Consider the following 25,523-nt stretch of genomic DNA (forward strand, 5'->3'; position numbering starts at 1 on the left):
TTTGTTGAATTTTTTACATAATAATCACATAGGGTATTAGTGTATTTTAAAAAAATTATATTAATAAACGAAAATGAATGGAAAAAAAATGAAAAAAACATTAAAAAATAAAAAAACAAAGATTCCGCAGAACTATAGAAGATCCGTAGAGACTTTAATGAAGTTTATTTCAAAGTATGTTTATTATGAAGGTTGTATGTTTATGTTTTCTAAAGTATATTTTGTAACCTACTTAAAATATGTTTATTATTCAGAATACCGATGTGTATCATTTTATAAAAAACATAGAATATATGTATAATTTTTATTAAAGACACAACTTTTATAAACGAGTAATTAAATAAGAAAAGGAAAAACGAAAACAAAAATTTTTAAATAATAATCACATAATACCTTATGTGATTAAAAAAATATTAATAAACGAAAAAAAAAACCAATATTCGCAGAGGTGTTCACATTCCGCAGAGAAGTTTATGGTTCCGCAGAGCAACCCCTCTGCGGAACCTATGATCATTTTCTAAAATGTTCATTTTTATGATCATTTTCTTCAAACTCACTCTACTTTTTGATCATTTGCCGAATTTACCCTTTTGTAAATGCCGAATTTACCCTTTTATAAATGCATCACAATTTGATAATCTTAAAGCACATGGGAATAATTAATAATGGTTGGTAAGGCACGTGCTAGTTCTGTTATACTCATTTTGCAACCACGCAATTCATCATCATTAAATAAATCATCAGTTATGTAAGGAGAGAGAGGTCGACTAAGATCTTAAGTTTTAGATATTTCTAAGAAGTGCATGCAAGCTGGCAATTCATTATTTTAATAAGACTGAACATCGATAAGGTAAGGAGAGAGTTGACTAAGACCTTATGTTTTATATATTCTCATGGAGCAATAAACGCAATATCTTCTCAAACACATCTACTTTTATTCTTTGAAACTTTTACTCTTGTTTCCTATTTTTGATCGATCATCAAAAAGATGCCGATTCTAAAAGGGTTTGAACACCTAAGAATGAAACTAGATGCTATAAAAAAAGCAACTAACGAATTTGCAATAGATAATCATATCGGCGGAGGAGGATTTGGACCGGTGTTCAAGGGAGAACTCATTTCGGACGAGACGACAAAGACAGTGGCTGTAAAATGTTTAAATCGCAAGTTTGGCCAAGGAGATCCTGAGTTTTTGAAGGAGATCATTATGCTTTCAGCTTATAAGCATGAAAATATTATCTCCCTCTTAGGCTATTGTGAAGAGAAAGATGAGAAGATCCTAGTCTACGAATATGCATCTAAGAAAAGTCTCGACAAACATCTTACCAGCCACGAGTTAACGTGGGTCAAACGCCTTAAAATATGCATCGGGGCAGCTCGTGGAGTGGCATATATTCATAATCCTGCTGGGGGTCATCAAAGACTACTGCATCGCGATATCAAGAGTTCCAACATTTTAATAGATGAAAATTGGAATGCCAAGATCGCAGATTTTGGTTTAGCCAAAATCGCTCCAGCCAACCAGCAAAACTCTTTTATTATCACCAATAATAATAATGTTGTAGGGACTGTAGGGTATACTGATCCTCAATACATGGAGAGGGGAATACTAACAAAGGAATCCGATATTTACTCGTTTGGTGTTGTTTTGTTTGAGGTTTTGTGCGGGAGGGTATGTATTATTAACATTAATGATACATCTACTCCATTTTTGACTCATATAGTAAGATACCATCATAGACGAAAGAAGTTAAAGGAACTTGTTTGTCGTAACATAAAGGATGAAATACATCCCAGTTCTTACAAGATCTTTTCAGAAATTGCCTATCAATGTTTGCACGGAGAGTACGATTTACGTCCATCTATAGAGCAGATCGTGAGAGAACTTGAAACAAGCCTTGAATATCAAGTAAGTTGACTTTTATTTTTCGGTTAATTATATTTGTTTTAGCAATCCTTATTACCCTAAACTCTTGGAGGAAGACCCCCTAAAGATGCTCTAACTATCATTGCGAGGAAATATTAACTTTCTTTTCCAAATTGTATAGTCAGTCGCAGACACAAATTCGTCCTTAGTGAAAGAGTTTGGACATCTCAGAATTGGACTTGATATCATAAAGCATGCCACAAACAACTTTGGTGATGACCACTTTATTGCGGAAGGTGGATCTGCAGGGAAGTTATACAGAGGAGAATTCAAACACTCTAAGGGACAAGTCATGTGTGCTGTAAAGCGCTTGGATTGTACCATGGCCGATACAGATCTTTTGTTTTGGAGAGAGATCATGTTGTTGACAAGTTATAAACATCAAAATATTGTCTCTCTTAGAGGATTTTGTGACGAGAGTAAGGAAAAGATCATTGTGTACGACTATGCACTTCATCAGCGTCTTGATGTTCTTCTACTTGACCCCAAATTCACTTGGCTTCAACGTCTCAAGGCATGTCTTGGGGCTGCATGTGGCTTGGAGTACCTTCATGATCATAAGGGTACCCATCAAAGTGTCGTGCATGGTCATATTAGAAGTGCCAACATCTTGTTGGACCGAAATTGGAATGCATATATTACAGATTTTGGCCTATCCAGATACGGGAAAGACAACGAAGATCACAGGCTCCTTTTCTTCGATGAGGAAGTCCCTCTTGGCTATTTTGATCCAATATATAAAGATACTGTGTTATTGACAAAGGAATCTGATGTCTACTCGTTGGGTGTGGTACTATTCGAAGCTTTGTGCTCAAGGCCTTGTATTGATAATAGTTATGAGGATGCGCGTCGATCCCTACCAATATTAATTAAGAAGAACTATCTAGAGCAGAAACTAGATAGTGTTGTGGATGATAATCTAAGGCAACAGATTGGCCAAAATTGTTTTGATACATTCCTAGAACTTGCATACCAATGTTTGGAAAGTAATAAGTCACGACGCCCAACAACAAATTTGGTTGTGAGCACGCTTAAAACTGCACTTGAATATCAAGTAAGTTGTTTATTTTTATTTATTTATTTTTTGAGTAAATTACACGAATGGTGCCTGTGGTTTGGGGTAATTTATACGTTTGGTCTCTAATTTATTTTTTTAACTCAAGATCCATATTGTTTGTTTTTGTTGCGTATTTGGTCTCTATTTTACCTAAAACAACTATTTTGCCATTGCTTTTTTAATTTATTTAAATAATGTGAGGCAGATAGGTAAGATGAGTGGAAGTGAGGTTGGAACGCGCAACAAGAACAAACTATAAGACTTTCCGAGTAAAAAAATAAATTAGAGACTAAACGTGCAACTTACCCCAAACTATAGGGACCATTCGTGTAATTTACTTTTTTTTTAAGGATGTATAATAACCTGTTTTTTACTATTTATATTTTGAAGAAATAATTAGAACATGAATACAGATTGATATACCTACGTAAGATAAGAAATAGAAAGAATATATTCATATTCTCCTACCGTACACATTTGACTGGTTTATGGTAGAAAATTCTGAATTTAGTTCATTATGGTATAGTAAATATGAAAAAAAAACAAAAAAAAAAACAAAAAAACAATTACACATAAAGTTTCTAATTGGAAAATTATGCATGGTTTTTGTACTACGAGCTCAATTCATACAAAATAACAATTCTTTGGTTCTGGAATAAATCCCAAAAATAAATCTTAAGTTTATTACAAAACATCATCATCTTTTACCCACTTTTTGAGCAGGAGGTCTTTGAAGCAAAAGCAAATCGCCTATTGGATTTTGAAGAAATCTGTCCTCCCGGGGGAAGCGATTTGGTAATTTTGTACACAACAAGCGTCAAAGGCATCAGAAAGACGTCAAAAGATTGCTCCAGGGTTCACTCTCTACTCAAGAGTTTAAAGGTTTTATACCAAGAAAGGGATGTAGCGATGTACTCGGATTTCAGAGATGAATTGCAGAAATTGGGAAAATTAACGGCATTACCTCGGCTGTTTATAAAGGGTAGGTACATCGGCGGAGCTGATGATATTTTTCTGTTGCACGAGCAAGGAAAATTCCAGCCACTTGTTCGTGATATACTAAACATATCGGAAGGGCCATGCAAAAGGTGTGCTGGAGCTCGGTCTGTGGTGTGCCGTAAGTGTAATGGTAGCAATATTCTGAAATCTGTTGAATGGGGCAGAACGAGATGTACGGAATGTAACAAGAATGGTCTGATCAAATGTCCCATTTGCTTCTGAAAATATTTATTTTTAATTTGGTCCATGCCATGTGTATTGTTGCCACTTGCCACTATCAGGTGATGATAAATCTGGTTTGAGTATTTATATATGTATATATTATTATCCCATATTATTGATGATGACGGTCTCATCTTCCTCTATTCATTGAAGTAAAATCTCTCTTAAGGTCATGTCTTGTACAACATACCGCGGTATAGTACGGTATGCGGCAAACACCGTACTGACCCCCAAATTAAAAGTGTGGTATGAATATTTTGTGGTACAACTTTACCGTAAAAAACTCTCCTTCATATGTAGTATTTCATGCATAAAAATATGTACTGTGGTGGGTGTTGTAAGGTATGGTATGACGCCCACTAGTTTTGTGGGATGTGGTAAAAAATGACATGACACAAAAAATATGGAGAATGTGTCACCCTAAAACCACTTTTCAAGATAAAATCCAAGACTTCACACACACACACACACACACACACACACATATATATATATATATATATATATATATATATATATATATATATATATATATATATATATATATATATATATATATATATATATATATATGACAAAATGTGGACCATTAGATTACAATTATGAATGATTAAGATTCTATTGTATACAATAGCTATAGTGGAATACAATACACATAAACATTTCTTTAATAACTAGTCTAATTAAAAAAAAAAGATTAATAGGATATAATGGACAACTTTGATTAATAATCATTAAAGTTCAGAGAATTTAGGAGTTAACAATTATGATTATTCAAATCACAAATCGGTTACAGTAATAAACCAAAATATCAAAACACAATAAACCTTTATATACGAAGAATATGCATTTGAATATTAATGAAATTCTTTAAATATAGTAAATTCTTCAAGAATTCATTATGTTTTTAAAGTACATACATTTCTTACGGTTTTTTTTGACATGAAAAATAATTGTTTTCAAACATATACGTAAAACATAGTTTAAAAAGTAGTGAATATATGATATCTTTAAGAATCTACCTACATTTTTGTTAAAGTTTGCAAGATATTCAACTATATGGAAAACTTTAATTATAACCAGCTGGGAAACCCCACTCCGCGGGGTTCGGTTAAGAGCAGTAAAGTATGTTGCTATTGTCTACAATTCGGTTAAGAGCAGGAAATTAACGATTTAATTTAGAAATCATAAGGCTAGAATTTGCTTCCAAGTGATCTTACTTGTTGGTTTTGTATTACAAATGTTTCTTCTACTGATGGTGTCAACAACTACATCATTTGAGTATCAGCAGAATCATAACAAATGTGTTCTAATATATCTTTATCAGCAACAAATCGCACTGGTAATAAAAAAAGTATGTAAGATTCAATACAAACAAATGTAAATTTTGCCCTTCATTAGCTCATTTAAGAAAAGATGCTAACCTGCTAAGATATAATCACATAAAATAGATTATTGCTTGCGCATTACTTTCGAAAGAGTCTGTCTTTACTTTACCAGCTTCTCTAAGATATCAATCACTAAACTAAACAAAGTAGCAAAAATCATAAGAGAAGAAAAGCTCAACTAAGGGTTTGCTTCTTGAGTTGTTGTATGCATAAAGGGTTCTTATCTTTTCTGGGCTGAACAAAATTTTCTTGATTGCATGTAACAGGCTCATAAGAGTGGCAGCTATCTGTGAGTACCTGAAGTGAAAACACAGGATTGGTACTCCATTACAAGTTGAAGAGTAGCAGACTTAATAGATGTTTTTATAGTAGTAGACTTACGGTTCTATCCAAAAGTATAACATATGTTTTTCCTCCAAAAGGTGATTGTATCTTTCCCAACACCCAAAACCCATGTTGGACACGACACCATACTGGGAGCTGCTGAAAGGGTAAAATAGTCATTTACTCACTGACACCAATGATCTGATAAATCTTCTTAGTTTCCAACTGCTTACAATCTCATTTCAACCCAGTTGATGCATGCATTCAATTTCGTCGAAGAGTGACCTGAATTTCTTTGAATCTGCCTTCGTTATATAATGTCTGTTGTCTACAAGAAAAAAAAAAGCAATAAAAAACCCTAAAAATTTGCTCTTCATAAGGCTTGATTCTTTAAACAAAATTAGATGAAAGGCTTTGTCTGCCGCCGCCTCTACTTCTACCATCGCAGGTAACAATCGTTGCCCTCCCCTCGTTGATTTCCCAGGGATTAAGCAGGCGAAACCAAGAGACCTATCGGAGGGTGACGATGGCTTACCAACATCTCATACCTGCAATCTACGTTTGACTCGCTATCTCCGACTGCATCAATCTCCCCCACGGTTTGTTCCCAACTGTTTCTTACACTCTCCTGCTTTGTGCAGAGCGGTGGAATCCGAATATGACTGGATGAGAAAGCGGGTGGGGGGAAGATAAGGTGGTAGATTAACAAAGAGTAATGAGTCGATCGTATGGTGGCTCTGTGTAGAGGTGTCGTTCACAAATGGAGGAATCTAGAAAAGAAGTGGTGGCTCTATGTAGAAGTGATGAAAGTTCAATAATCATAAGACTTTAAGATCGATGCAGTTAATTGTGTTTACTAAATTATCAGAGTTTGTAGGAACTTACAGGACACAGATTATAATTTATTTCATGCAAAAAAGAAAATGAATTTGTCCATCGGAAAGATACTACACCATTAATTAACTATAGAATGGGATTTCAAACTATTGAAAATTAATAAAACTGGAACATGGAACAATAATTTGTGTAAAGAGACATTATCTAGATTAAGTAATCAGGACAAAACATTTGATAAATAGTTAAAAGAAAGAATAAAAGAAAAGTATCCAAAAACATGCCTTAAAATACAATAGTTTTATAAACTTACCATGTTTGAACACAAATTGGCACTCCTTGGCCTTATAGCATTGGAAGTATGGAACATTTAAGCAATTATGAAAATTTATCTTACAAACATATGCAAGTATGACAAATGTTTACCTTTGCAATGAAAACGGATTTTGATTTTTTGAAGCTTGCACCAACTTTTTCCAATGATATATTCTACAGTGTTTACATTGTAGCATGATTGAGCAAGAGAATATTGAAAGAAAGTCATTATTAATGCAATTCAAACATTGTAGACAACAAAATTACAATTGTTTGGTAATTTTAAGAACAAAAATTACCAGCTACAGTCATCAACGAGCAGATGAACAGTCAGTAAGACATCAAGCATAAAACCAAAACAAAAATAACAAATATTGCTCTTACCTTTGAACTGTAACGGTAGACCATCAGTAAAACTTCAATATAACATTATAGAGTGAGATGGAATGAACGTATTTCATCTTAACATAGTTGATTTTAGTAGAAAATAAATAGAATAAAAGAGGGGAAAGAGGGATTCGGAACCTGATGAGTATATAACCCGAATGACTCAAAACCTGAAAAAAAAAAACAAATAAAATTAGAAACTTACACCTAATGGATTTAAATCAAATGAAACAAAATAAAATCGACTGAAAGACCAATTTCAAAGCAGAAGATAGAGCATTCAAATTGGAAGGTAAATCAAAGAGAAACTGATCATTGCAAAAAAATTGAAGGTAAATAGTTGAATCACTATTATGTACAGGTAATTCAACGACAAAGGCTTAATATCAAAAATTGCCAAATCAGAAAAACAAATAGGAAATACAAATTCAATTGAAAATACCAAGATTAATATCAAAATCATCAAAATGTTGCATATAATTTTTGAAAGCGAAAATACCTGAAGCGATGCAAAAATCATGCATACATTTTAGATATACCTACCGAGCTCTGTATATAAGATCATGATCATGTGCCCCTTTCATGTTCTCCCCAGCCTTCCACATCTCTCTCAATATCAACCCATAACAAATCACATAAAGGCCACTGATCAGGGATATCAGGACGTGCTATATTCCTAATCTGTCCAAGTTTTTTAAGTCATGGGACAATCCTTCGTGCATATAAATAATATTTTAATCAATAAGAGCATAAACATGGAACCAGTTGAAACCAGTCAGTAAATGTCTTCCATAAACAGACATTGAACCTTCTTCGGCTCTTTAAGCGAGTTTACAGGATATTTCACTTTTTGCTCACCAACCAAATAAAGATCAACATACACTTAGAGGCAAGGGAAAACCCCAAAACCATCCCCTTTGGGGTGACAGATACTCTCCTACTGTGACAACCCGAAACTTTTATCCGGTACAATTGATCCGTATATCAATATTAAACTCGAATTTATCATCTTTTAACGAAATTGTGGGTCCTTATGAGTGCTCTAGGCTTAGTATAACCTAGAAACGAGTCTTAAGAAGGATTAGAAAGTGTGTAGCATCACAAAATCAAGCCAATCACACCAAAGGAGGTGTGTGCGGCCGCACACCCGAGTGTGCGGCCAGCCAGCCGCACACACACCCCAGCCACACATCCGACCCTATATATAGGAGAGGACCCCTTTTCATTCACTTTTTCTTCTTTGGCTGCACACTACTTTCTCTCTCTAAAAATCTCATCCAAGAACACTCTAAGGGCCTCAAAAACATGAATAACTCCATCATCTAGCTTGTTATTCAGGTAAAACACCTAAATCTAAGCCTAAAACTCTGCATGTTCTTCGTGTTCTTCATCCTTTGAAGGAGTGCAGCCGCACACCTTCATAAGGTGGCTGCACACACACTAAAACTCTCCAATGGGAAGAGTTTGGCCTCCATTTACTAGTTAGACTTGGTTTTAGAACCTGAACACCTCAAAAATCGACATTTCGGGCACAAATGAGGAGTGTACGGCCGCACACACTCTCTGTACGGCCGCGCATCTCTGTGTGCAGCCGCACACACAGTCTGGCCGCATACCCTGGCCGCACACTCACCTTTATGGCCATACACCCACTTTAATGCTCATATTTGGCCTTAAACTTGCAAAGATCACTAAGTATGGGACATAGAACACGTAGTTCTAGTGATTCTAAGTCTTTAGGGTGGTTTTTCATCATGGTTTGTCATGGAATACTCAATCTAATACATATATGTGCAATATATGTTAATAGGGTCCACTCGCGTACAAAACATCGGCTGACACTCGACACTCAAAACCAAACGGATATTTGGATCCTACGATAAATTGTGAGTTCATACCCCTACACTTTTCCGAGTTTTTCATGTTTTCAGGGGGGAATACAAGCTAAACATAAAGGTTTTCATAACTTAAAAACTAATGCAATTACAATGGTTTACTATCAAACATTTAGATACAATTATCCCTTTTGTAATATGCGGAGCATAAGGGATGTTTTCAAATCATAATTGCATAGTTTTCAAAATCATACACGAATGTAACAACCATTCAAACTATAATAGGTATAATTTGGGATTTCATTACTAGTCTTACAGATTCAAACTTCATGTAAAGTCAAACATATAAACTATGTCAGATTTAGTTTATCCATTATTACGAATACCAAAAACTAGAGTATCATGCTAAATAATTATTTTATGTATAATTATTTATACTCTACACCGTTACAAACGATTTCGAACTCGAGAACAACCGACAACACGTAAACTAGTTAATACAGGATTGTGAGACTATCTTCGTTTTTGCCCCTCGGGGTACCAATAAATCATCACCGGTAGTATAACCAGAGTCTCCTGGAGGGAGAGCGTGAAATTTATGGATAGATCTATTCGTGACTGACAATCCCACACTTGAACTGTTAGCTACAGTTAGGCAGGCACGCATGGGGTGACAAATTTTGTAATCGTACGACGCCTGAAGAACGTCAAGGAGGTCACATGTCAAATTAGTATGGTTATACGACTCACAATAAGTATAAACTAATCACTGTTTACGGGATTTCTTTCTTCTATAGTTTTATTTTAAGTAATAAAGCTATTTATCTACTTACTGGAGGGTATTCCAGGGACAAAATCTATAGTTTTATTTTATGAAATAAAACTACTATACATACTGGTGGTAACGAGGGTTTCCAAACGATCATACATTACATACTGGTGGTAGCCAGGGTTTTCAAACAGAACGTACTTTTCATGCAAGAACCAACAAACATGTGAGAAAATATTGGATTTTCTTGGAAAACATGCACACGTATTTCAGAACATGATAACAACGATTTTCGATACAAACGATATCTACTTATAATGGAAAGAAACTATTTATACAAATTCAGTGACTAGTTTTCAATACAAAGACATGCTTATGAACTCACCAGCTTTATGCTGATATGTTTTCAAAACCGCTTGTATTCTCAGGGCAACGATAGACAGGTACCTAGCTAGCTTTTGGAGGAAAGCATTTTTTTTTAATCTCATCTTTATCTTTTGTCATATAATGTTATGTACAAACTATGTTTTCAAACATATGTAAATATTCATATTGTAATGTAATGGTTGTGTTTACTTTGATTGCTATGATACGATTGTTGTGATACTACGTATGACGTCGCCGCCTCTGGGCGTTTCCGCCGTTGTTTTTCTGACGGTTCGGGGGTGTGACACCTACAGGCCTATTTTAAATCTGTGAAGAACACTTTCCGATCAAAACCTGCTTCAATTAATCATAAGCCAGATTCAATTAATTACTAACACAACTTTAATCTATCGAAAAACAGGTGTTTTGTGCCACAAATGGATGGGTTCAGATAAAACACTAATACTCTAAAAGTGAAACTTTTAGTTTAACACAAATAAGCTTTATTTATGTTATGCATTTCGTCAAAGATATTGTGTGCACTAATAAAATCTATGAATTTGTGTTATTTGTTAAGTATCCAAAGTTAATATAATAAATACCCATCCATTTAAAAAAGAAGAGTTGAGCCAAAAGCCAATTCCAACTTCAAAATAGATAAAGAATGAACCAATATCCATTTCATATTTGATAAAGAAACAGGTGTTGCAATCAATTTGAAGGTCGTCTATTTCTTCTCTGTCATGAAAAAAGTCTCACTAAATAATAAACTTGCTGAAAATGAATTTCTAATGTTTGTCTACAATATCAATCTGATCAAGTAATAAGAAAAGTAGAATAACACGCCACTCATACATAGAAAGAGAAGATAGCTTACATCAAGAAAAGTGGAACAACATGCCACTCATACATAGAAAAGCGGAATTTGTAATGGTTAAGGGCTCAATTGTCTGAAAATGAACCCAAGGGTAAATCCGTAAATATTTCCAGCTAATGAGTTCACAGCCTCTTTATGAGCCCTTAATACCAATTGTGTTACACTGTTGTTTGTGTAAAGGATAAAATCATACATCAGTAACCTAATTTACAATGAAACTGTTAAATTTTTATAAAATGATTGAATAACTTACTGCAATGTCGCCACCCAAGTTCGTGTGCCTTTTTATGATGGTTAAGAGTTTTTAATCACATGCATTGAAATTAACCAGGTCACAAATTAATCTTTTTTCTGAAACACCATCCGGCAAAAATCAAAAAGGAAAAAAAATTGAATTCATAAAAGATGAGTTCTTAAAATATATGATGTTTTAGGGTTTGAGCCATTTTCTGTTTCTCTTTCTTCCAACAGATTTCTTAATATGAGCCACTTAAAATATATATAATGTTTTAGGTCAATTTTCTTTCTAAATCATGAATTGGGAAACTTGTCATATAAGATGAAACTTAATGAGAAGCTTACATATATGATTTCTGAACTGGAAACAAATCAATCAAGCATAATTTTAGAAATGTGATATAAAAATTTGAACTGGAAACTAATCAGATGAGTAAAAATTTTTCATGAGCTAAGAAAAGTATCACATTTCAAGAAGACCCAATCGTGTTCTAAACTCTTTTATTGAAATTAACCATATAAAGTCAAGAAAACTTAAAATGACTATTAAAGCAACAAAATTCAACCAAACTGGAGACTGGAAATAGTTGGATTTACCTGGTTGGTATTACAGAGTGTCGATAGTTGGAGAAAGATGAACAGGATTGTGGTTGGAGTAGAAGATTGGCATTTGCTGACCACAATGAAGATGAAGAAGAAACCATATCTAGAGTCGAGTTAGGTTCAATTTCAGTTCAGCTCTGAAATAGAAATAAACACAAAGTAATCAGTGAAATCAAGTTGTTTGATTAACTTTACTTAATCCTAAAATAAATAAATAAAATTGCTACCTTCGAGGAGTCGTGATATTGGATGAAATAAGCAGTATCAAGGTAGCAGGTGCACAGCCTGACAATACAGGTCCTTCAAGATTCCATCGTCTCCCAACCCTCTTCGTCTCCAATGTGGCCACTCCTAAAAAAAACTTTTGATTTCTTTTACAGAACCCAAAATGTGTTTAGTAGAGAAAGAATGAATAAGTTGAGAAAGATGTAGAGGTAGAATGAGGAAACTTACCTGTGATTCATCAACAGGAGCACCAAACGTAAAGCGTAGTCCTTCAACTATCGTCAGGGGTATTATGTTTCTTTAGCAGCCTGGAAAGGAGATTCTTCAATTACCGGTTCTAATCGAGAGAAATAAACAAAATATAATTAGAAAATGGAAAAGAAGCAGAAGGCAGAAGATGTAGTTATCGGGTGAAATATATTTTGTCTCCATCACCTCTGATTCGGAACTGTTAGGGAAAATCTCAACCATTTCTCAGTTCAAGTGTGTTCCTTCTTCGACCATACTATAATCCAAAACCGATATGGTAATTAGGCGATAGTGATATGCCCCATACAACAAACGAAGCCAAATAACGGATACCAGACACCAGGAGAAGGAAAAGATCAAATTCCTTACCGTGTAGAGAGTCCAACAGGAGCGATGGTCTTCATCAAGCCCTAATCGCAGGTCCATATGAGCGGCTGATGGTGGTGATGATCGAGGTAAAAAAAATACGACAGCAGTGGCGTTGGCCTCTGTCAGCGTGTTATCGGGCTGCTTCTCCATCTCTGGCGACTCCTTCCGTCATCGGAATATTGGAGTCGGTGGTGAAGAAGAAGGTAGAAATGGTGGAGAAAAAGAAGGTTGGGAGACGGTGGAATTTCGAAAAGGGATAAAAGGAAATTGTGGAAGGATCAGGGTGGAAGGATCGGGAAGTAAAGTCATAAGTAACCCGAGCAACAGTACCTGGTCCGGTTGTTACTTGATGAGAGAGACAGTAGGGGAAGACTAGGGTGAGCGCGGTGCGGTTCGGTGCGGTTATTAGCTAAAACCTTACCACTAACCGCAAATGCGGTTAATCCATTTTCAAAACCGCATGGTGCGGTTATTTTTGCGGTGCGGTTTTGTTTTTTCTATGTTGCAGTTATTAACCGCATGTATTTGGTGCGGTTATTTTGTGTGTTTTTTAACCACAGTTTAGAGCTCAAATGGTTTTAAGAGTTCAAACATATTACTTGTAATAATAATAATAAAAAAACCATAAAATATAAGACAATTAACTTAAATCACAAACAACTAATATCTTAAAAACGTCAAATCAATAGTAATTAATAAGAAACAACTAATAATTAAAATTGTCTAATTTCATCATTTTTCAAAGTTAAACATAATAAAACCCCAATACTTTGGTTTTCTAGTATTTTATCCATCTTTCATCCATGAAACTTGTGTTATTTTTAATATTTAATATATTAATAATTAATTAAAAAAATTGTATATAATATATGCGGTGCGGTGCGGTTTTTTTGCGGTTTTTGAAAACTAATAACCGCACCGCACCGCAAATTTGCGGTTTTTGACAAATAGAAACCCTCACCATCGGTTTTAATTGCGGTTGCGGTTTATCGGTTGCGGTTTATGCGGTTTTTGCGGTTAATTTTAGTTGCGGTGCGGTTTTTGCTCACCCCTAGGGAAGATAATGACGCCTTAGATTGCTAACATGTATACATAAAGAATATACATAATGTCAAAAAATACCATAAAGAATATACACGTCAAAAAAGCTAGAAAATAACCTAGGGACCATTTCTGTCAAAAAAAAATAGCCAGTTCACTATTCAGCTTGGTGCACAACTTTTATATATATATATATATATATATATATATATATATATATATATATATATATATGGCTAGGTTATTTTGTTTTTACTAAGTATTGTGTGCCAGAATGCACAGATCTGGACCAACGGATGAAATTAATCAATGGACATGATTTGAGAGTGTATGATATTACAATGGGGTAACATGTACCATATAATCACACAATTTTTAGCAAAAGGGTATTTTGGACAAATAACTACATTTATAAAAGGAAATTTTTGGATTTTTAGAGATGATTAATTCTCCTAATTTAAAAAAAAAAATCTGAATTTTTTAATTAATTCAATTTAAATTTTACCGATTTATTCTACCAGAATATTTTTTGTTAGAATGATACTCTTTCAGAATTTTATTATAATAGAATATTATTGATGAAAAACAAAATTCTTGAATCATATGTTGAAAAATAACAAACATTCTAATATATTCTTATACATCCGAACTTAAAAACAAATTCATACATATTCTTACAGACTAAAAGTCTTATACATTTTAATATATTATAAATATTCTAAAAGAATATCAACAAAAATGAATAACATTCTTAAAAAATAACAGCATTCTGCTAGAATACTCTCGTTCTCCATGTTTTCTTCATTTTCCACATCAATGGCAGCCCCTTCAAAGCCTAAATCCAAAAAAAAACATAATCAACTTTAAAATAGTATAACTTTCAGTATATCCTAACAGAATAAAACTATAATTCTAACAGAATGTGTAAGACATTAAAGACTTTTAATTTATTCTAACAGAATGTACTCGAGTCACTTGATCAAGTATTCCCTGAGTCATCTGATCCAAATTATCGACTTAATCTAATTACAATGACTACATTGTAGCTAACAAAGAGGACAATACTTTGGAAAAAGGTCAAGTTATTACAAGTTAGAATGTGGTAAATGTGACAGTTCAAAGATCACAAATGTTTCTGAACAAAGAGTGCTAAAAATACAGCTGTAACATTGCATGTTCGAAGGACTATAACTAAACCAATATTAATCAAATTTAAATGACTTCTAAACCTAACTTGGAGCTAACACAAAGGAGAACATGCAGAAACAAATTTCATATCATTCCAAACTAGTATGAGAGAGATATGATAGCTCAAATATTAAAAAAAAAAATTGGCTGAAATATTTGATTTAAGCATTTTAACAAACATTTGGCGGGCAAATCAAATGCACAAATCTTTATTTAAATCATCGTAGTCATAACTCATATCAAGAATCAATTAGTTGTAACTTGTACGAATTCTGAGTAGTTAACAACCATTACCAAACACTCGTTCATGTGCTTTGTAGATTCAACTTCATAAAAAGCCCAAAAGCTTAAAAAAAATAAAAAGAAGGAAGATTGATTACATATGATTACTATTACAGACTGTTATTGCCTGAGAAGATGGGGAATTAAGCATCAAAAGCGATGATGAAGGGAGAACAGTTCTTCGGTGACTTCTGGGACGATCAACTGAAGATGACGATGGAGAACTTGAAGATGAAGTGAACCGATTTGAACAGCTCCTTAGTTTCGTTTTAATTTCTGCTTCTGGGACGATCAACCGAAGACCACGACTTTAAACCCTAGAAAAATCAGTTGCCTTGCTGCTACTAATCCAGAGAGTCCGGCGGTGTAGACGATGATTTTTAGAGAAAAGGGAGAATCGGTGGTCTAATTTAAGGGATTTGATCCATGAATCAAGGGATTTAATCTTGGTTATTATTTAATTTATATGCAAAATTACATATCTAGCCTTATCTTTATTATTTAAGAATTAATTTTTTCCTGAATTCCTATTGGTGCATTTATGCACACAATAGTTGTCAAAAACATTTGAACCTATCTCTCTCTCTCTCTCTCTCTATATATATATATATATATATATATATATATATATATATAATTCTTTCAGAATGTTTGTTAATTTGCTAAGATATTTAACTATCTATATTTTCATCATTTTTTAAGATGTTTTCATCATTTTTAAAGAATATACACAAATTTATAATAAATTACATGCATTCTGTAAGAATAGAAGTTGATATTTTTTAAAATTAACTTTTCATATCGATTTTGTTAGAGATTGTTTTGAAGTACTTCCAACTCACGGTAAAAATTCTATTTTTATTCTTGAAGAATAATTATATTGTTATAAAATATGATCAAATAACAAGATAAATTATAGAGTAAAGAAAGACATGAGAGTGGAGAGAACTTTTATTCCAATACTTGTGACGAAATCATCAAACTTTACAATACTAGCCATGATCAAATTATATATATATATATATATATATATATATATATATATATATATATTTCAATTTAATATATATTAATCAGTGTTGCAGAAATTGGCATTTGATGGCCTCGAATCGATTACGATAAGGGTGTTTGAAGGAAATTGGACAAAATATGTCATTTCCTTTTAAAAGAAAAAAAATGATTATTTGTAAAAACACGATAATTTTGGGACTTTTCTGACAATTTTCCTACATGTAAACTTAAAATTTTAACGGTTAAACTTATAACTTTCTAAAAAACACTTAAAAGTTAAGGGAAATAATTTCAAAGAGTTTGTCCATAAGAACACTTCCCACCCCTTCCATTTATCTTCATCACCATGGACCCCATCCTTCCATTTGGTATTAGCCAAAACTAATAACTATATTTACATTTATGGTCATTTAACTTACCCTACATTTAAAATAAATATCATATCTTTATTTTAGCGCGGTGTAAATGAATACCACTACAATTAAATCATAATAATATAACTATACTTACATTTATGGTCCTTTAACTTGCCATACATTTACAATAAATACCCTATCTTAATTTTAGTGCGGTGTAAATGAATACCACTACAATCAAATCATAATAATATAACTATACTTACACTTATGTTCCTTTAACTTGCCATACATTTACAATAAATACCCTATCTTTATTTTAGTGCGATATAAATGAATACCACTACGATCAAATCAAAATAATATAACTCCACTTACATTTATGGTCCTTTAACTTGCCATACATTTACAATAAGTACCCTATCTTTATTTTAGTGCGGTGTACCACTACAATCAAATCATAATAATATAACTATACTTACATTTATGGTCCTTTAACTTGTCGAACATTTACAATAAATATCATATCTTTATTTTAGTGCAGTGTAAATGAATACCACTACAATCAAATCATAATAATATAACTATACTTACACTTATGTTCCTTTAACTTGCCATACATTTACAATGAATACCCTATCTTTATTTTAGTGCGGTGTAAATGAATATCACTACGATCAAATCAAAATAATAAGTATGGTATAATTGTCTATTTTTTAGGATTTGGGACGATATTCGATGATTTTTCAGGATGATATAAACAACGTACAACACTCGTTGAGTTTCACTGGATTTGGTTCTGCACAAAGTGAATATTGGTTGATTATGCCGGATACTGGATTTCTCATCGCTAATAAGTATGATGTAATTGTCTATTTTTTAGACAAACAAGGTTCGTCGACCTGTTTTCCACTTTGGCATGGTCCGCAAGATATTTAAATCATATATCTATTGTTATCGCCTTCATTTATAATTGGCCATTACGTAAAAGTTGATTTACAAGAATTACATTAAATGCCTACAGTTTTGTTACTTTGGTGTCATCACAGATCAGAACGTGCTGCTGGATGGGAAATACTGTATAATGCTCGACTTAATGCATATACTCCACCGAATGCACCACGTAATAATTGTAATATTCATGTAGTTAATGTCCCTGATAATTAATAAAACTAAAATATGACATTATTTGACGAAACAGTAGTAAATGAAAATGATAATTTTATATGTTATAGTTGTGAAAAAATATCATATTATATTTTTTATTGTTCGTTTAATTGTTTGTAATCATTATTTTTTATTGTTCGAAACGTAAAAAAACTCGAATTTAAACCGAAAAGTTTATAAAAAAACCATCTAATTTAAAAAAAATAACAAAAGAAAAGGTTAACTACCTTGAATTATACCGACAAATATATTAAAATAAACACGTAAATATAATTTTTTTAGGTAAATGAATGAAAATTATTAATAAAAATCAAATTATGTATAATACGAAGTTAGCAAAAATGGTCATTAATGTAAGTTTTGGAAACCACATATACCATATTCGTAAGAAAAAAATTATCAGAGACTGACTTTGTGACTTTTGGCAAACCATAATGACAATTTTTGTAATTTTGATATATATATATATATATATATATATATATATATATATATATATATATATATATATATATAATTTGAAAAAATAAAAAAATTATACGAAATCTATACAAACTCTATTAAAATAAAGAACAAATAAAATTGTTATATAATAATAATAATAATAATAAATTTTTAAAAGAAAATAAAAAAGAAAAAAAGAAGAATAAGTTAGTGTTTTTATTTGAAACAAGGACTAAAAATGTAATATTCATAACTATAGGGATACAACCTATTAATTTTTAAATTAAAAAACAAAACTGAAAATAAAACCAAAATACAAGGACCATTTCTTTAATTTACTCTAAACAAAAAACATTAAAATAGTTTCACGTTAATACCATGGTTATATATTTAACTAGTTGTAAGACCCGTATATTTTATACGGGTTAATTTTAAAAAACATTATACGGGTTAATTTTAAAAAAATTAAACATTAAAATATAAGCAGTAAATATTTTTTAATGTAAAACTTTAAAATAAGAAACAAAGAAACATATTCATTGCAATTTAATTTCATATATATTATATTTAATACTTTACATATATAAATTATGAATTTAATTTTAAAAATTGAAACAAATCAGAAATTGATAAGTGGATAATATTTTTTTCAAAAATACCATAAAATGACAAGTGTCAAAACTCATGAGAGATTGACAAGTGGCAAAAAAAACATTTATTTATTAGAGAGGATATTTTTTTAATTAAGTTTACCGTTAATAGCTTTCAATAAATGGTTTTGACTTTTTTTCCGAGTATATTTAAAATCCCCCGCCAATAACAACACCGTTGAAAAATAATGAGCTTAAAAATGTAAACAATTTAATTTCCAAAGTAAAAAGTCATAATTAGAGGGGTGAGAAAATCTGGGGTCGGTAGGACCCCCTTCATAACTGCAACACAATTTGATAATCTTAAAGTACTTGATAATAATTGGTTCAGATGATTGATACGTTTAGTCTAAACTCAAACAAAGATGAATGGATATGTGGTCTCGATTCGAACGGCTTATTCACGGTTGAAGCATGTAGGTGGTTGTTGAGTTCATCAAATCCTGATCCAGCATCGCATTCCTTTGCCTGGATAACCGAAATCCCTATAAAGATAGTATGTTTTGTTTGGAGAGCTAGCCAAAATCGCATTCTTTTTGCGATGCGATGACACTTCAACAAAGGGGAGTGAATTCCCTTTCGATGACTTGTAGTGTTTGCAACATCGATGATGAGTCAACTAACCATCTATTATGGACTTGTCCATTTGCAAAGGTCACATGGGAATGGATATTCAGTATCCCAATATGATAATATAAATGGAGTATTAGATTTCGCTGCAACCTGTGGAAACTATCCCAAAAAGAGAAGAATATTATTAGGAATTTACTATGGTACCATTTGGAGTTTATGGAAAGCACGAAACGATAGAATTTTCAGGAAAAAGATAACAACTCCTGCAATGGTAACTGATATCGTTAAGGCATCGGTATTTATGTGGTTCAAACAAAGGAGTAACCGTGGTAGTAACAATTTCAATTGGACTAAATGGTGCATTAATCCATTTTGCGGACTAATTTTTCAACTTAGAGTTTAATTCGAACTCTAATAGGAGGTCTTTTGCATTATTTATCTCTATATGTATCTCTCTCTTTCCCTCCTCCTGCATAGATACATGCCAGAGGTTTGGATTTTTCTTCTTTCTTCTTAATAAAATTTGCCGGTTAAAAAAAAAAAGAAAAACCTTGATAATAATTAACCAAGGTTGGTAAGGGCGTAAGGCACGTGCTAGTTCTATTATAACCGCAACTTATCATTATTAAATAAAGGCATCAGTTATTGTCATTATTATATAAATCATCAGTTATATAAGGAGAGAGAGGTCGATTAAGATCTTAAGTTTTACTAAGTGCATGCAAGCTGTCAATTCATTATTTTAATTAGAAATAAACAATCAATTAGGTAAGGAGAGAGTTGACTAAAGCCTTAAGTTTTATATATTGTCATTTGTCTGCAGCAGCAGACGCAATATATATCTTCAAGCACATCAACTTTTAATCTTCAAAGGTTTTACTCTTGTTTCCTAATTTTGATCGATCATCAAAAAGATGCCGCTTCTAAAAGGGTTCGAAAACCTTAGAATGCAATTAGATTCTATAAAATCAGCAACCAACACATTTGCAAATGAGAATCAAATCGGCGGAGGAGGATTTGGACCGGTGTTCAAGGGAGAACTCAGTTCCAAAGAGAAGACGATGATCACAGTGGCTGTAAAACGTTTAAATCGTGAGTTTGGCCAAGGAGACCCTGAGTTTTTCAAGGAGATCATTATGCTTTCAGCTTACAAACATGAAAATATAATATCCCTCTTAGGGTATTGTGATGAGGAAGAAGAGAAGATCCTAGTGTACGAATATGCATCAAAGCAAAGTCTCGACAGACATCTCCGCAGCAAGGAGTTAACGTGGGTCAAACGCCTTCAAATATGCATCGGGTCTGCCCGCGGGCTAGCATACCTTCATGATCCTGCTGGGGGGCATCAAAGACTATTGCATCGGGATATTAAAAGTTCCAACATTTTATTAGATGAAAACTGGAACGCAAAGATAGCAGATTTCGGTCTATCCAAAATGGGTCCAGCCAATCAGCAAATCTCATTTTATATCACCCATAACATCAGTGTTGTAGGGACGCTTGGGTATACCGATCCGCAGTATATGGAGAGTGGGATACTAACAAAGGAGTCGGACGTCTACTCCTTTGGTGTTGTTTTGTTTGAAGTTTTGTGTGGGAGGTTGTGTATTACTGACGCTAATGATAGGTCTAAATCTTTGACTAATATGGTACGAAGATATCACAGACGGAACAGGCTAAATGAAATGGTTTGGTCTCACACAAAAGATGAAATTCATCCCAGTTCTCTTAAGTGCTTTTCAACAATTGCCTATCAGTGTTTGAATGGAGAATACGATACACGTCCAATCATGAAGAAGATTGTGCGAGAACTTGAAACTAGCCTTGAATATCAAGTAAGATGCCTTTCCCCTTTAAATTAATTAATATATAATCGTTTTATTTTATTTTTCATTATAAATTCAAAAACATTAATAGGAGAAATAAAACAAGTATATTCTACTTTGTCCCTTGATACTTAGTCTTAATTTATATATATATATATATATATATATATATATATATATATATATATATATATATATATATATATATATATATATATATATATATATGCTTTGTAGCAAATTTTTATACTGTTGTTATTCTTTTTTCGTATTTTGATGTATTTTTGGTATTTTCCGGATTCTAGGAAAATAGTATTTGAAGTATTAAAAAAAACAAGCCATAATGGTGTCATAAATAGAAGGGACACCAATAGAAACGGAAAATAATTTAAAAGCTCAACGAAGTTTTCAAAAAATTCAACAAACCTTAATCATGTTTTGTCTGTTAAAAATAACCCAACGAACTTAACATTTTGTTTAAAAAGTCCAACAAAGTTCCAAACAGTTCAAAAAATCTCAATTTTGTTTTGTTTAAGTTTTTTTTTTTTTTTTTTTTTTTTGGAACAATCAAAACATGATTGAGTTTTTTAAACATTTTGGAAACTTCGTTGGTCTAACAAGTCATTTTTCTGATACGGTAATAAGTCACGTCATCTGTTTCTCTTAGTTGACTTTCAGAAAAGTGTAACTTAATTAATTTTTTTAGATAAAATGTTAAGTTCGTTGGGTTTTTTTGAACAGACAAAACATGATTGAAGTTTTTTGAACGGTTTGAAAACTTCGTTAGACTTGTAAGTCATTTTCCCCCAATAAAAACTATATTGAGGATGGGGACTTTAAGACAAATCATAACGACGACATGTTGTCCGTAAAGACAATTGTGACCGCTTTCATAACTAATAGGTTCAACATTTGTCGCCCCTACTTAAAAATCTTGTAGTCATGACACCCCATAAATGCTCAAACATTATTCTTTATGTTAAATAAAGCATTATTTTTTTGACTAAAGAATACATCAATAGTTTTTTGACTCCCTCAAGCTCCTATCATCATTACTAGGAAATATTATAACTTTCTTTTCCAAATTGTAGTCGGTCGCAGACTCGAAGTCGTCCTTAGTGAAAGAGTTTGAACATCTCAGAATTGGACTTGATATCATAAAACTTGCCACCAACAACTTTGGTGAAGACCACTTCATTGCGGAAGGTGGATCCGCAGGGAAGGTATATAGAGGAGAATTTAAACACTCTAATAAGGGACAAGTCATTTGCACTGTAAAGCGCTTGGATTGTACAAAGGACGATATGGATCTTTTGTTTTGGAGAGAGATCATGTTGTTGTCAAGTTATAAACATAAAAATGTCCTCTCTCTTAAAGGATTTTGTGACGAAAGTGAGGAAAGAATCATTGTATATGACTTTGCAATTCATCAGCGTCTTGATTTTCTCCTACTTGACCCCAAATTCACATGGATCCAACGTCTCAAGGCATGTCTTGAAGCTGCATGTGGCTTGGAGTATCTTCATGATGATAAGGTTACCCAGAAAAGTGTCGTGCATGGTCATATTAGAAGTGCCAACATCTTGTTGGACCAAAATTGGAACGCCTATATTACAAATTTTGGCTTATCCAGATATGGACATGCCAATGAAGAACACAAGCACCTTTTCTCTGATGACAAAAATGCCACTCTTGGCTATTTTGATCCCATATATAAAAATACAGTGCAATTGACAAAGGAAACGGATGTCTACTCCTTCGGTGTGGTACTATTCGAAGCTTTGTGCTCAAGGCCTTGTGTTGATAATAGTTGTAATGACGAGAGTCGATCTCTACCAGTATTAATAAGGAAGAACTATCAAGAGCAGAAAATAGATAGTGTTGTGGATGATAATCTAAGGCGACAGATTGACCAAAATTGTTTTGATACATTCGTAGAACTTGCATACCAATGTTTGGAAAGTGATAAGTCACGACGCCCCACAACGAGTTTGGTCATGAAAACGCTCAAAACTGCACTTGAATATCAAGTACGTTGTTTTTTTTTCTTTCTGTTCAGTTATTTTTCTATAATCATGTTAACCTATTTTTTATTATAATTTGAAGAAATAGTTGGAACACGAATTTAGATTGATATACCTACGAACATAAGATAAGAAACAGAAAGAATATATTCATACGGTAAACACTTGACTGGTTTATGATATAAAAGTCTTAATTTAGAGTAAAATTTTAAATTCCTAATTAATTATGGTGTAGTAAATATGAATATATATATATATATATATATATATATATATATATATATATATATATATATATATATATATATATATATATATATATATGAACAAATATATTATTACACATAATAGTTTCTGATTGGAATATTTTGCATGGTTTTTGTACTAAGAACTCCCTATAAAATAACAATTACACTATTATTTTACTAAAAGACTTCTAGCTCATGTGTTATCTGGTATTGTCATTCCTTTTTAGAGGTCGAAAGTTCAACTATTACGACTAATTTATGAGTAGACCAAATTTGAAGTTCCAAAAAGAAATTACACCATTGTTTGCTTCTTCAATAACACCCATAATTTAATCTTAAGTCTATTACAAAACATGGTTAATTATTTTTTACCCACTTTTTGAGCAGGAGGTCTTTGAAGCAAAAACAAATCGCCTTTTGGATTTCGAGGAAATCTGTCCTCCAGGAGGAAGCGATTTGGTAATTTTGTACACAACAAGCGTCAAAGGCATCCGAAAGACATCAAAAGATTGCTCGAGGGTTCACTCGTTACTCAAAAGTCTAAAGGTTTTATACCAAGAAAGAGATATAGCGATGTACTCGGATTTCAGAGATGAATTGCAGAATTTGGGAAAATTATCAGCACTACCTCGGCTATTTATAAAGGGTAGGTACATTGGCGGAGCAGATGATATTTTTCTGTTGCACGAACAAGGAAAATTCCAGCCACTCGTTCGTGATATACTAAACAAATCTGAAGGGCCATGCAAAAGGTGTGCTGGAGTTCGGTCTGTTGTCTGCCGTAAGTGTAATGGTAGCAATATTTTGAAAACTGTTGAAGGGGGCAGAACGAGGTGTACGGAATGTAACAAAAATGGGCTTATCAAATGCCCCATTTGCTTCTAAAAATATTTATTTTTAATTTGGTCCATGACATGTGTGTTGTTGCCACTTGCCACTATCAAGTGATGATAAATGTGATTCGAGTATTTATATGTGTATATGTTAATATCCCATATTATTAATGGATTACGGTCTCATCTTCTTCAATGCATTGAAGTAAAATCTCTTTTAAGGTCATACGGCATGCCTTCTACCGCATATCGTGGTATCCTGCGGTATGCGGTAAACACCGCACCGACCCCCAAATTAAAAGTGTGGTATGCATATCTTTTTGTACAACTTTACCATGCGGGGAACAAAAACTCTCCTTCATATGTACTATTTCATGCATAAAAATGTGTATTGTGGTCGGTGTGGTAAGATATGGTATAACACCCACTAGTTTTGTGGGGTATGGTAAATAATGACATGACACTTAAAAAGTATGGTAAATGTGGTATGACACCCACAAGCCTAATGCCACCTTTGGAGATAAAATCCAAGACTACACACACACACACACACATATATATATATATATATATATATATATATATATATACAAGCCTAATGCCACCTTTGGAGATAAAATCCAAGACTACACACACACACACACACACATATATATATATATATATATATATATATATATATATATATATATATATATATATATATATGGAGTGGTTCAAATGAGAACCACAAAAGATTAAGAACCTTAAGAACTCTCATTTAATAAGTGAATATATATTGTGAATATTATCAAGTAAGTTAAAAATCCCGATTTTTGTCTTTTTGGTAAGAAAATGGCAAAATCGTAATTTTTTTGGTCTAATATTTTCATGCATGCATTCATTCATATTTTAACA

The 25,523-nt window shown here is 32.6% G+C and overlaps 2 protein-coding genes and 1 long non-coding RNA gene across 28 annotated transcripts; 2 read left to right on the forward strand and 1 right to left on the reverse strand.

Moving 5' to 3' along the window:
* Window positions 1-896: 896 nt before the first annotated feature.
* Window positions 897-4,315, forward strand: LOC145052805 (uncharacterized). Its single transcript, XM_079000691.1, has 3 exons — window positions 897-1,909; window positions 2,049-2,981; window positions 3,708-4,315. Exons 1-3 carry the CDS (start codon window positions 989-991, stop codon window positions 4,203-4,205), a joined length of 2,352 nt encoding a protein of 783 aa, XP_078856817.1. The 5' UTR covers window positions 897-988; the 3' UTR covers window positions 4,206-4,315.
* Window positions 4,316-5,172: 857 nt separating this feature from the next.
* Window positions 5,173-13,325, reverse strand: LOC145052806 (uncharacterized). Of its 26 annotated transcripts, none has more exons than XR_013684204.1 (10): window positions 12,984-13,321; window positions 12,801-12,870; window positions 12,368-12,702; window positions 11,554-12,277; window positions 11,301-11,463; window positions 10,443-10,777; window positions 7,178-7,623; window positions 6,151-6,245; window positions 5,975-6,073; window positions 5,611-5,890 (listed from the first exon to the last, which is right to left on the reverse strand). It is a non-coding gene; the product is annotated as an uncharacterized LOC145052806 (long non-coding RNA). The 26 variants fall into 26 exon arrangements; XR_013684205.1 differs by having other exon boundaries at window positions 5,975-6,076; XR_013684203.1 differs by having other exon boundaries at window positions 5,975-6,245; window positions 7,178-7,240; window positions 7,592-7,623; window positions 12,984-13,319.
* Window positions 13,326-20,498: 7,173 nt separating this feature from the next.
* On the forward strand, window positions 20,499-24,822 carry LOC145052807 (uncharacterized). The gene is made up of 3 exons (XM_079000693.1): window positions 20,499-21,530; window positions 22,613-23,551; window positions 24,181-24,822. The coding sequence occupies exons 1-3, from the start codon at window positions 20,610-20,612 to the stop codon at window positions 24,676-24,678; spliced, it is 2,358 nt and encodes a 785-aa protein (XP_078856819.1). The 5' UTR covers window positions 20,499-20,609; the 3' UTR covers window positions 24,679-24,822.
* Window positions 24,823-25,523: the final 701 nt, after the last annotated feature.

This window comes from Lactuca serriola, chromosome 5 (genome assembly GCF_051521515.1).
Source record: "Lactuca serriola cultivar US96UC23 chromosome 5, Lser_US96UC23_V15, whole genome shotgun sequence".
Taxonomy (NCBI): domain Eukaryota; kingdom Viridiplantae; phylum Streptophyta; class Magnoliopsida; order Asterales; family Asteraceae; genus Lactuca; species Lactuca serriola.

What these genes read in the sequence shown, in the direction of transcription:
- LOC145052805 (XM_079000691.1), top strand. Translation starts at nt 989, where the DNA reads ATGCCGATTCTAAAAGGGTTTGAACACCTAAGAATGAAACTAGATGCT. An exon ending in AAACAAGCCTTGAATATCAA is followed by an intron (nt 1,910 to 2,048) that starts GTAAGTTGACTT and finishes CAAATTGTATAG; the next exon opens with TCAGTCGCAGACACAAATTC. An exon ending in AAACTGCACTTGAATATCAA is followed by an intron (nt 2,982 to 3,707) that starts GTAAGTTGTTTA and finishes CTTTTTGAGCAG; the next exon opens with GAGGTCTTTGAAGCAAAAGC.
- LOC145052807 (XM_079000693.1), top strand. Translation starts at nt 20,610, where the DNA reads ATGCCGCTTCTAAAAGGGTTCGAAAACCTTAGAATGCAATTAGATTCT. An exon ending in AAACTAGCCTTGAATATCAA is followed by an intron (nt 21,531 to 22,612) that starts GTAAGATGCCTT and finishes TCCAAATTGTAG; the next exon opens with TCGGTCGCAGACTCGAAGTC. An exon ending in AAACTGCACTTGAATATCAA is followed by an intron (nt 23,552 to 24,180) that starts GTACGTTGTTTT and finishes CTTTTTGAGCAG; the next exon opens with GAGGTCTTTGAAGCAAAAAC.